The 13,863-nt window shown below is 37.3% G+C and overlaps 1 protein-coding gene across 2 annotated transcripts in view; it reads right to left on the reverse strand.

The window, feature by feature from the left end:
• Positions 1–219: 219 nt before the first annotated feature.
• crtc1a (CREB regulated transcription coactivator 1a) overlaps positions 220–13,863 on the reverse strand; it is a 52,320-nt gene continuing 38,676 nt past the window's right edge. For both annotated transcript variants that reach the window (XM_055151627.1, XM_055151626.1), the window contains one exon: positions 220–12,651. In XM_055151627.1, coding sequence (XP_055007602.1) covers positions 12,455–12,651 — 197 coding nt within the window. In that variant the 3' untranslated portion in view covers positions 220–12,454. The remainder of the gene's footprint in view (positions 12,652–13,863) is intronic.

The following is a 13,863-nucleotide window of genomic DNA, read 5'->3' on the forward strand; positions in this document are numbered from 1 at the left end:
ATGAGTCATGTCTGGTTACTTATTGTTGTGATAATAATAAGAACTTTGTGAAACAAATGAAGCTGTTGCTGTTCTTTAAAGGTTTATTATTATGCAAAATTGACTCTTGTGAGCTTTAAGTTATGTTAGAATGTTGTTAACTCCTCAAACACAGACCTGGAGTTGAGTTTTGATTCATTCTCAGTACCAAATGACTTAAACACACTTTAAATTGTCCGATATATTTGTTTTTATTGTCATTTACAAATTAGAATAATGCAAAGGTACAAAGACAGAAGCCTTCACGAGAGAAAATGCGTCAGGTACGGTCAAAACAAGCAAACGCCATTATGATTTTAAACAAGCGCATTTACAGCCAACTCAGGATGCTTTTGGTCCCATTAGACTCTAAGAAATTAGAAAAAAACACTATATATATATTGTCTGAAGCTCGTCTTAAAGGGTTAGCTCAACAAAAGGGCTCTCGTTCATTCACAAAAATTTGCATATTCTTTGAGCGTTTGTGTATCTGCAGAGTTCCATTTTCAAACCAGGAACGCAATGCAAAGTCTATACACAGAAAACAAAATATAGAATCACCAAAGTTAAGTAAGTAGAGGATAATTTAGCTGCCACTGAATGAGGTCTTTGTCCCCATGCAAAACAAGTAGAGGACCTGATAGATAGTGGTCCTCTTCATCCCCCTCTGGAAAAAAAAGATATTATAGGTTTTGTAATGCAGTTAGGCTTTGATAAATAGTACAGTTAGTGAAGTAAAATGATGTAATCGGTACAAAACAGTTCTGTACAGACAAAACAACATGGCATTTGACAATTATAGTATCTACACTGTCAAAACTCAGTCAAAAGTTTGGACAGTTTTTCGTTTAAAGGTTCAGTATTACTCTAAGTTGACTCTTTTGAGCTTTATATAAAGTTACCTTCTTCTCACATCACCCCTGGAGTTGTGTTTTGTTTCATTCACACGTGAGTAACCCTTTAGTATTGGGCTGTCTACATTTCCGAAGCTCTAAATGCTCTTTTCCACCTTGTGATGTCATGAAGTGGTAGTTTTCAATTCAACAGCTCCTTTTAGATTTTGTTTAGTAGAGATGGACAATCCCAGGGCTGAAATCATCCACATACAAAAGAAGGTGTATGGAGTTTAAAAACATAATGGGGCACTGTATTACCACTTGATGACATCACAAGGTGGATCAGAGGGTTTACTGTTCAAGAGAAGTACAAAGTCTGAAAATGCAGGGTTTGTGTGTTAAACATGTGTGAATGAATCAAAACACAACTCCAGGTCTGTTTTGGATGAAGAAACAATATTATAACAGATCAGAAAATAGCGTAATACAGACCCTCTAATGGTTTTCTTTATTTCATGACTATTTACATTGTAGATTCTCATGTAAACACAAAAGTGTCTCAGTGAAGACATCAGAACTATGAATTAACACATATGGAACATGAAAAACAAAAAACCAAAAAAGTGTGAAATAACTCAAGTTTTATAGTTCTGATTCTTGAAAATAACCACCCTTTGATTTGATCACTACTTGTCACTCTTGGCATTCCACTAAAAAAACAAACAAACTGATGCCTGTCAAGTGAAAATCATTTCAGGGAGTTCCATCATAAAAGTCACTGAGAGAAGGAAAAGGGTTTGCAGCACTGTCAACAAAGCAAAGGGTGGATACTGTGAGGAACCTGATTCTAAAATGTAACACAAACTTGGAGTTATTTCACATTTTAAAACATTGCTACATAATTCCATATATCTCACTTCATGTATTTGATGTCTTTTGTATGTACCTAAAATTAAGAAAGTAGTAAAAAAAAAGAAGAAACACTGACTAAAATGTGTGTCCAAACTTTTCCCTGGTTTATATTGGGGGGGGGGGAGGTGTTTCAGTTAGAGTTGCCCATGTACACGGTTTAGTAACACAAAAAGTAGATTTAGTGTTCACACTTTCTGATCCACAAGTATAAAAACACATTATAAAGTCCATTGGGTTTTAGAACAGCTGTCATCGTGTTCACATGTTTTGAATCGTTGAAGCTTAACATTGGTTTAAGTGTTTCGTTTTGACATTAGCTGGTTTTATAATAGGAGGGCAATGCTCATTTATGAAAATATAGTACACAAACAGACAACATACACTGTGATTCTTTTCATTTTGGCTCCATTCAACTTTGGCTTAGGAGGAGTAACTACTGTTTAAAGTGCATATGACAGGTTAGCCTACGCATTTCAAGATTATATTGAAGATTTTTGCATAGTTTTGTCCACTTTAGAAGGTTTGAAAGTTTTGGTTCTCGTGATAACTAAGGCCAAAACTTGACTAAACTGCACAATAGTTATAATTAGACTCCTTAAAGATAAACTGCAGCATTGTTTGTTAAATGAAGGTTTAAAAGTGCATTGTGTAACCTTTCGATTTTCATGGAGACCAAACCAGACCAAGTTACAAGTCAGATCTGTGGAGAGGCAATCCAGCTCAGTCAGAATGTCTGTTTTTCTAGGTATTTTTGAGTTATAAAACCACCTGTAATTGAATAAAAGTAAAGTAGATCTGTTTAATGTCATACTGTGGAACATTCCAGGCAGAGCAGTGACATCTCCATAGAAACAAGCAGGTGACGGACCCCCACCCAAAAAGTCAGAAAAATGCCTTTCTTTACTTGTAAATCGTCTCTGCATTTTGTGGGTGTAATTTTCAGTTTTGATGACATAGGTTGAAGATTCTGTTTTTGTAATTAGAGGATATCTGAATCTGTCATATGCACTTTAAAATGTTACACTGATTCTTCTGTTAACCTCGACACAAAATGGTAAAAACTTGCTGATGGTGTATTGAAGCTTCTGTTGAAGGGCCAGTACCTGATTTTTATTTGTTCTAGTCAAGTTCCATGGTAAGGTAAAAGCTGATCAGTTTAAATTGTAAAAAGTAATCCATCAATTTTACACAGTATTTTCTCAGGTAGTACTTTTAGTATAGATTTTTTTGGCTGCCCTATCAGGTGCAGGCCCTTGCAGAAAATTTAGGGACATGTGTTTGCCATATTTGACCATATTTAAATATCGAAATACCAACAGAATAGTCAGAACAGTTGAAATGACAGTCCAGGTTGAGCGCGTTCTAACATATAGAGCAATGTACAAGGCATTACCATGACATTAAAATGATAAAAAAGAAAAAACTGCACCAAATAAAAGCATATAGAGAGAATAGTTGAATAACTTTTACATATGTGCATAAAAAGCGGTTTAGGTTTAGGTTCACATTGCACTTACAGAGACAGAAGACACTATCAAACAGAAATAAAGCCGACATTTCAGCCATGAAAGGTCAGGATTGAATAGAACAGAGTCAAAGGGAGAAATATTAATAAAACAGATGGTGTGATTTATCATTTGAACAAGGAAAAAACAGTATTAGCAGTTGGCAGCAGCAGCAGCTGCTACAAAGGATCAAACTATTTGTCTTTTTTATCACAAGTATGACAAATTTAACCCTTTGAATTGGCAAATAGTGATCAACCCCCCCCCAAAAAAAAGAAAAAAAAAAAAAAGAAATGAAAATAAAAAAGTATACTAGACATATGCTGCATTCCAGTTGTCCTCAAAGGTTGGATTTTTCTGCAACATTTTACTTCCAAGTTTGATTTTCAACAGTTAAAATATTGATTGTACCTGTGTTTTCTCACTTTAGATTGCTTGAACTGTCCACAGGGGGTGCAAAAATACTGAACTATCAATATATCGTGATACTAAATTAGTGATACAATATCGATATCGAAAATGTCAACAAAAACAATCACTCTCAAACATTGATTTATAACACAATATAACTGTAATAACAATGTCTGGCTTCATAAGATTTATTCTTCTTTTGGCTGGTTCCAATACGAGTTTTATTGCTAGTTGTATGTCATTATAAACTTTAATTGTACTGGAACACAGAAACAGAAACTCTGAGAGTGGACCTGTGAGGAGAAATGGAACGCAGAGATACAGACACTTTCTAAAATGATCAAAATGAAGTATTGTTATGGTGCTGGATTATCAGTACAGAAACAGTACAGTCCATTTCATGCATCAGGATTTAAACAAATACAGGATCATCACAAAATCTGTTCTTTCTGTTAGGGATGCACTTTTTTCACTTCCGATATCGATACTTTGGCTTTAAGTATCTGATATTAACCAATACCAGAGCAGGAACGGAAAATGATACTTATTTCCTTAAAACTGTTAAAGGTGCAGTGTGTAACTTTTCTGGTGGAGGGTCTGTCAAATGTCTGTCTGTCTCCATGGAGATGTTATTGTTTGGTTTGTTTGGAATGTTTCACAGTATGGCTTTAAACCATTCTAACAGCATGGAGACAAAACCAGGCTAGGTTACAGGTCAGATCTGTGGAGAGGCGACTTGACTTTACAATCACAATGTCTGTTTTTCTAGATATTTTTGAGCAATAAAACCACCTGTGATTTAATACATGTAAAGTAGAGCTATTTAATGTCATACTGTGGAACATTCCAAGCAGAGCAATGACATACCCATAGAAAAAAAAGGTGGACCAAAAAGTTACATAGTGCACCTTTGGGCCCGGTCAAGCAGAAGTAAACATCAAGGCCATTCAAGTTAATGTATCTGATATAAAAATGTTTTGAACAGATACATATGTACTCTAGTTTATGAAGCTGTTGACCTTTTTTCTGTACCATTTTTGGTTGTAAAGTTCCATCCGTTTTAAACAGACCATGTATGAAACATGGAACAAAAATTATTTCCCAAATTTCAAAGACCTGCAAATCATGTCAATAAATGGATGTATTTCATCATATCTTGTGTTATTCCATCTTTGAACTGTTGATGAAGGTACATGATTTTTCAAAAAAAAAAGTTTAAAATGATAATGATAATGATAATGCTTGGAAGGACTGACATATTTTATAGAAATAGTTTCCTTTCATTTTGAAGTAATATTAAAGTATTCAGAAGAAAAAAGCGACAAATGATGTAAAATCCTGCACCTTCTACTTGTTTGTACAATTTTCCCTCAGTTACTTTTCCCTCCATTATCATGACCTTTCTTAATAAAAAATCTCATGAGTCAAAAAGTAAGAGGTTTTTCAACCTAATCTTGTACCATATGGTAGAAAACTATATGAAGCAAATATTCAAACCAGTTTGTTAAGGATATGGAAGTGAGAACCAAGAGTTATCACTGTTTGGATTTATTGCCCAAAAAGTGCTGCATATTTCATTCCCTCCGTTACCGACATGAGTTTTTACATTTTTTGTCAACAACTTGAAAGAATATCACAGGTTTAACTTGACCCTGTTGGAGTGTAACTCTTTCCTACATTCTGATACTTTACTTATTTCAATAGTCCCTCTAGTTTCTGAATAAGAGTCATTTGAATGTTAAAAATCTGCCCCTGTTTCCCTCTGTTACTGCTTGACCGGACCCATATTCATATTCCTTTGAAGGATTAATAACAGTTGTTAGTTCTGGGTCAAAATCAGCCTTATTACATCAAATAAAAAGCTCAATCAGTATATCTGCTTCATCAATATTAACCAATACCCATTCAGTATCGGCACCAATATCTGATGCCAGTATCGGTATCGGTACATCCCTATTTTTTTGCCTCTGTTTTTTGACAATACAAAGCCATGGCACATGAGGAGAGCACAGAAGGGGGGCCATCGCACGATCCCAGAGAAATATCCGATCACCCGGTTTGAACTTTTACAGAATTTATAAAATTTAGGAAAAGCACCAGCGGGATAACAAAATATTTTCTTAAATCTGTTTTTTGACTTTTAAAATAACTCTGATCTTTCATCTCTATTTTACATAAAGGCAGGTTTCGTCACAGATAGGGCAGAGAGGTCCAGTGCACGTACAGTAACAGTCACGTGGGTTTGGTTCAAAAGACGATGTTTAAAGTGCCAATGAGGAGAGAGGGGTGCAAAAAGCAAACGCACACACTGGAAGCAACATCAATGCACGAGATAACAGTACAAACATCAGGGGAATACTGAGAGAGACGGAAGTGCACACAGCTCTACAGAGATCAGAGGAGGGCTGGAGGAAACACTACTGCACACACAAGAGCTCAAAAATCAACACAAATGAACGATTCCATTTATATTGTCTTAGAAATGCACCTGCAGTTCTAATTCATCGTAACTTTCGAATATTGATACTTTGCGGTGACATCACAGTGGGGGTGTTCTGCCTGTATGTCTGTGGAGGAAGGTTCGGCAGTTACCATGGTGACAAGGGCAGTCGACGAGGTGGGAAAATGGATCTATTGTCCCCAAGGTCTTAAGGGCCTGGAATTGAACCCTCTTCTCATTCATTTATATTAGAGGGGGGCCCGTGTGAGGTTTCTTGTTTCCGAAATTTCCACGGGCTTGGTGGTGACACAATGCACACATTAGAAAACACGGTCAAATATGTTATAAAATAGTCTGAAAACTCGAGAAAAATTCAATGTTCAAAATAGGGATGGACATGATTAGTCAATTAATGGATAATTGATCATCATCGATTACATTAATTTTAATCGACAAACCGAATATAGGTTGCTGTGCGTAGCGTGACTAAACAGGAGTCTGTACATGTGTCTCTCTGCATCAGAAGGAGCGAGACACAAACAGTCGGTCAGTCTGCAACATGCCAAAGTGCAAATGTGTATTTAACGATGACTTGTACAAGAAATTCCACGCTTTCCTTTCCGGTCGGGACAAGTGTGAGTCCGTGTGCACAATGTACAAAGCAGCACATATGTTTCAGTGTCCAGTGGGAAAACGCTCACCAGGATGCCAAAAACATTAAAAAGTTTTGCCAGGTGAGAGTCGATGACGAGACCCCACCTCCCACCCCCCGTACAGTGTCCTGGTTTTGACAAATGCAAATATGGTCACACTAACCTCTATTCCACTGAGTCGTGCCGCATCAGTGCACATGAGCTGTTTTTTTCCCTTCGCTTAATTTATGCAAATTAGCGATGTGGTTTTAAGTTTTGTTTCAGTGAGACTTGCGCAAATCTGCATTAACACATTATAATGTCAAACGGGCTGATGTGGCTCTAGAGTGTTTATGGTTTATATGTCGTAAAGTTGAATTTATTTATGCAGATTAGTAGTGCAAACAGTAATAATAATGATGATAAATTTTAATATAAAAAACATTAGTGATTAATCAATCATTAATTCTCCCAACGATCGGTTAAGAAAATTTAATCAAATGCCCATCCCTGGTTCAAAATTTACAGGGTTCAGTATGAATGTGGTATGTGCTGGAGGTGGTCCCAGGGGACATTGGCATAGATTGGTAGCATTGTTTCTTTCAGTGTGCCCCAGGGCAGCTGTGAATACATAATGCTCGAAATTTTAAAGCCACTTTGAGCACCTGGAAGAGTGCTATATAAGACTATCTTTTATATAGTACCTATATTCGATTCCTGTATAGGTTTTGCTCATCCCTATTTTTTGCCTCTATTTTTGACAGTACACAGCCTCGCTCCTGATTGGCTCTTTGGTTGCTATGATACTCACAGCAGCTGCCAGCCTTGATGAGCTTCATTTGGCTGAAGCTAAACGCTAGTCAAATTGTGTTCAGAAAAAGTTCAGGTTAAAGTCCAAATTTGAGTAACAGAGCTTCAGTCAGAGCAGTGCCTTAAGTTAGCGTCGCCCCTCAGAGAATGTTCATGACATCAGCTGCAAAGTATCAATACTCAATACATCTCCAAAACAAAAGTATTGATATAAATTTTTTCGATATATATCCCCTCCCTGTAATTAAAGTGTTTCCATGGCGACGGCCAGTGTGTATATAGAGTCTCTCCGCACGGCCCTGCTCCTTAGCCATAAAGGACACAACATAAAGGCTACAAACATGACCAAATACATTCTGTTTCACTGTGACTGAAGAGGCGTTCACCCATCGGCAAAAACACAACATTCGACTAAAGGAGCTGCACTTCCTCATTGTTCAAAAAGAAAGAAGAGTCCACCATGGCACTGGCTGTGTGTGGTTCGCTAATTTACGCTAAGGGTTAAATTTCTCTTCGACATCAATTTTTTTTTTGCATAGTTCACGTCACACTAACGCAGTCACATTCTGTACAGGTCGAACAGAAAACAAAAAGTTGTAAACATAAAACATCTGGATAGATCTTTAGGGTTTGATAATAATTCTTAGTCTACAGTGCTCCTTTGACTGGACTGAGCTAAATCTCTCTCAGGTGTGAGTAGGAAGTTGAGTGGCAGGACGTTTCCAGGACAGTTTTGTTTTACTCTTGACATGACACCAACATTTCAAACTCGATACTTTGATACTGAGGAACAGACTTGATCACACTCACAGTAACAGTAACTGGACAGAGCTAACCCACTGACCTCTGTGTCACAAACACGAAGTGAGTCCAGGCGCACTTCCGGTGTCGTGTAAATTTGAGCTACCCGTCGATTTGAGCTACCTAGCGCTACTGCACACACGCACGACCCCCAAGCCCTGTTCCAGTTTAAATGCCCGTCGATTTGAGCTCCCAAGGCAGAAATGGAATCAAAAAATAACATCTTAAAAGTGTATTGGTTTTATTGTCTGTTTAAACCAGTTAAACATCGACATGTGTGTGTTAGATCTGCAGCAGAAAACCTGCGTTACACGATTAAATAGTTTGGATTTAATATTTGATTTTATCGTTATCATTTTCATCACATCGTATTTTATTTCGTTTCCATGTTTCCATGTTCCGCATTGTATAAATAAAATAACACTATATTATAATAGGAAATTCACACTGTAGCCTGTGATATAAAGATTTCAGTGTTTCCAGTCATTTCTTTCTCTTCTATGATGGGAGTCTTATGTGATAGAAGATATAGGCCTGTCGAAATGAGCTACCTACCCATATTCATATAAATGACAGAATAATGATGATTCTACAGTGGGAGCATTATTCGATGGCTAAACTGGCCTGTTGATATGTGCTACCTTTAGTCGGAGCCCTACGTGATACCATAATACAACTGTCAAAATGAACTACCTACGCATATGGGCCCGGTCAAGCAGAAGTAAACAGCAAGGCCAAAAATTCAAGTTAATGCATCTGATATAAAAATGTACTGAACAGATACATATGTACTCTAGTTTATGAAACTGTTGACCTTTTTTCTGTACCATTTTTGGTTCTAAAGTTCCATATGTTTTAAACAGACCATGTATGAAACATGGAACAAAAATTATTTCCCAAATTTCAAAGACCTGCAAATCATGTAAATAAATTGATGTATTTCATCATATCTTGTGTTATTCCATCTTTGAACTGTTGATGAAGGTACATGATTTTTCAAAAAAAAAAAAAAAGAATGTATTTAAAATGATAAAAATTAGCTTGGAAGGACTGACATATTTTATAGAAATAGTTTCCTTTCATTTTGAAGTAATATTAAAGTATTCGGAAGAAAAAAGCGACAAATGATGTAAAATCATGCACCTTCTACTTGCTCGCACAATTTTCCCTCCGTTACTTTTCCCTCCGTTACCATGACCTTTCTTAATAAAAAATCTCATAAGTCAAAAAGTAAGAGGTTTTTCAACCTAATCTTGTACCATATGGTAGAAAACTATATGAAGCAAATATTCAAACCAGTTTGTTAAGGATATGTAAGTGAGAACCAAGAGTTATCACTGTTTGGATTTATTGCCCAAAAAGTGCTGCATATTTCATTGCCTCCGTTACCAACATGAGTTTTTAAATTTTTTGTCAACAACTTGAAAGAAAATCACAGGTTTAACTTGACCCTGTTGGAGTGTAACTCTTTCCTACATTCTGATACTTTACTTATTTCAATAGTCCCTCTAATTTTTGAATAAGAGCTATTTGAATGTCAAAAATCTGCCCGTTTCCCTCCGTTACCACTTGACCGGACCCATAATCATATAAATTAGTTGAAATATGACATAACTAAGGTATAAAATATGATCACCATGTGCAAACAGCATCAAACCTGCGTCTCTAATCCAAAGAAATATGTTGTAAAACTGAGGTTGGCTTTATTGGATCTATACAACTGTAAACGGAAAAACGTAAGGTAGCTAATTTCAACGGGTTAGTATGAATTGATACACGTCACTGTCATTTTAGGCTGCTGGTAGCTCATTTCGACAGGAAGCCCGTTTCGACAGAACACTGGCTCCATCGACTGGTTCCAGTTCATTTTCTATTGCTTTCTTTTGCCCCTCTCTCTGTAAATGCTTCTGTCAGGCTCGTCGTTTTGGTCTTAAAATATTCGGCCAGCCTTGATGAGCTTCATTTGACTGGAGCCGAACGATATGGGTTACATCACATTCCCATAGTCCAGTTCTTTATACGGTCTATGGACACAAAACTCAATACTAATTTAATACCACAATTATAATAAAAAAATTTTTCTTTAGACAACATTTTCAACATTAAATCGTAGTGTTTGTTTTATTTTACCATGTGGTTTTTATAGCTTAAGATCATTTTTTTAAGGGCATGAACTGTATTATCTATGCCACTATGCTGTGTGTTCTGAAGAGGCCCATCAACAGATTTGGAGGCATGGGGCAAGAAGACTCATGTGGGCCCCCCTCTAATATTAATTAACAGGCAGAGGTTCTAATTTTTCAGCCAGTACGACTCTGGGAACCAGGACAACAGACCCCCATGTTCCCCCCGTCAACTCCCCTGGTTTTGGTTTAAAATATCATTGGAATAACAAACTGTCCATGTAAACGTACTTGAGTTTTGCCACATGTTTTCCTACCAACACTAGAGCCTATACAAATACAATAGAATAGAAAACTCCACTTAAAAATAGGGGGCGCTATACATTTACACTGCGCCTTTCTGCATCTTAAAAGGCATTAGATAAATAACATGTTAGTTATTCGATTGAATATATGATTCATATATTTAGTTCATACGTCTGTAGTGTCTTCCTCCAGTTCTGAAGGAGAGTGAGAGGGCGACTATGATTTTGACCAAACTATTTTTTAACAATAAAAATATTTCACATATACTGTACAACTCTAATATGTTTTCCATTTAAATATTAATTATTTTTGCAACCAAAAGCTTTTTTTAAGGCAAAACAAGTATGCACAGTGTTTTGTGATTTCATGCATAACTGATAACTGCTATTTAACAACTTACAAATAAAAAAAAATTAAAGTTAAAAAACATTTGGGCAAACATAACAGTGCAGAAGGTTTTTTTTTTTAAACTTTGTACAGTAACAGATGTAAATTTGTTTTAAAGATGCACTGTGTAACTACTGGAGGATCCACTTCCTACTTCCTTCTGTGAAAAGGGTTGACTCTCCACAGATGTGACCTGTAAGCATGGTGCTGTAACCTGCTTGTCGCCCTTGTGATAGAACATTCTAGACAAAGCAATAACATTTCCATGGAGACACAAGCAGGTGGCCGACACTCTACTAGAAATGTTACGCAGTGCACCTTTAAAATGGTTCATTCAGTCATTTTTTCAAGCACTGAGAGTTTCAGAGTAAAATCGTGATTCTAGGTAAACATAATAAAGTTGCCATTGAATATTCCAGTCACTAACAATACTAGCTATGTGGTGTTCATGCCATTTTAGACAGTTGAGACTGAGACAAGTATTTGCATGTTCATTTCATAACTGCTAAGAGCTTCTCAAACAGCTGTCCCCAACCTCTTTTTTCATAAGTACCAGTACAGTTACAAGGAAACCAATTAAAACAACAGCGTAAAATGTAAAAAATCGTATTTCCTAAGTTGGCTCTTAAATTTTTCTCTTGTGGATCAATAAAGTTTGTCCAAGTCTGAGAAAATGTCCCTGTAATTGCTTTGAGTTGAGGTTCAAGTGCATAAGCGAAGTTTAGGGCCATTTTTGAGGCTTATATTTTATCGTTTTATTGCCTGGGATCCAGAATACACACTTCTTCAAACACTTTACGAAGATGTGGGTCTGAATCTCCCTGTTTTCAAATGGACATGATTGACAGATGGATTAGCCAACCAGGGACAAGCATCAATTGTGATAACCTTTTAAACAATCCTATAAAACACAGGGACTTCAAAATAATACATTTTCAAATATATATAGCATTTCCTCTAGGCTTCAGCAGCAGATAGTCATAGACCTGGGGAAAGGGGACCCCTGTTAAAAAGTGTAATTGTGATATGTTGCCTTCAGATGCAGCCAAGAAATGTAAAATAAACAATGATTTGAAGGCCTAATAAAATACAAGCATGAACATCACATAGCAGTTCATGTGAGAGAATGGCTGTAAATCAAACACATTTGTACAGTAACCTTTGCGAGACACTTGGGTTGGCTGTGTCTCCCTCTCTGCTGCCTGTCAGTCCAAACCCAGGGTGTAGTGTGGTTACATACAGAGCTGGTGGAGGGAGCGGGGAGGGGGCGGGGTCACAGCCGGTCCAGCCTGAAGGCGTCCTCTGTGGCGGCGTCCGTCAGGATCATGTCGGGGTCGTTGAGCATGTGCAGTCCATCGAGGGTCAAAGGGTCGAGCTTCAGGTCGTCGAGGGGAAACTGAGAGTCCAGGTCTAGCTCTGTGGAGAGGCAAGCCAGGTCTTTGTTCAGGCCGGGGGGAGACTCGCCGCTCACTGCAAGAGAGAGAGAGAGAGCAGAGGTACAGGTGTGTGTGGGGAGGGTAAATAAATTATGCTTCAATGACAAATGTGTTGAGAAAGTTATTGTTTGTGGTGTCCAGTGGGAGCTGATCGCAAACATCATAACAACAAAGAGCCGTGCAGTTGTCAACATCTCTTATGGACAGCTGCGTATCACGATAGCAAATAGCACATTTTTTAAATTTGCACCAGTATTGACTACGCAACACTGCCAAATCCTACATGTATCACCAATACAGAAAATAAAATGCAGATTGAAGTAAGTACAAAGCAGCTGGTGGTGAAGGAAAATGTTTCCTAACCGGCCAGTACCACACGCTTTGACAAAACTTTACAATGACGAGTAGATCTGGAGACATATTCTGTTTCCCCAATATCAAAGGGTGTGGCTGACAGGTGGATTAACCAATCAGCATCAAAGGGTGTGGCTGACAGGTGGATAAACCAATCAGCGTGGTCTGTTTGTCTGTTGGTCTTACATGCAATCACTAAACTCACAGCTGACAAATACAATTCAAAGGTTTAAACAATTATGAAGATTTTTGAGCTTTTTTCCTCAAATCCCTTTAGGAGAGCTTTAAGTGAGAGGCAGCAGAGCCACAGTGAAGGATTCTGTAAATGTCTGTCTGATTATTTGGACTTGACGTCTTAATTACACATTTGAGGAACAATGCAAGTCACAACTGACAATCTGGTTCTGAAAGTGACAGAGCGGGTTTGTTCTCAGATCACTCCTCTTCTTCATTATCTTTCTTTGTGCTCACTGCTTTTCACTAATGCAACTTAAGCCTTTAACAGTTCTACAAAACCAGATTTAGACTGGGGTTCAAAGCTAATTAAAGCATAATAAACTGCTAGTAGTCACAAGTCCTCATTGGTTTTGGAGGATCTGGTTGGGAAAGCAGTTAGTGTGAGACAGTAATGCTATGTTGCCATATTAAGAAGCATTTTATCTTTTGTTAAAGAGGGGGGATTATTTCTTACACACATAAAATATTTGGATCACAACTTTGCCCTCACATTTTATTGTTTTGAAAAGATATATTCACCAAAAACAATGTGCTTACCATAGACTTTATAAAAATGTGGACTGACTGAGGGAGTGTGACATCACCTATAGCGTTCGGCTTCAGTCAAATGAAGCTCACCGGGGCTAGCAGTTATAGGGGTGAATTTGAATTGATT

The sequence above is a fragment of the Boleophthalmus pectinirostris genome, unplaced genomic scaffold (assembly GCF_026225935.1).
Source record: "Boleophthalmus pectinirostris isolate CB_2022bp ecotype Guang Dong unplaced genomic scaffold, ASM2622593v1 HiC_scaffold_16, whole genome shotgun sequence".
NCBI lineage: Eukaryota > Metazoa > Chordata > Actinopteri > Gobiiformes > Gobiidae > Boleophthalmus > Boleophthalmus pectinirostris.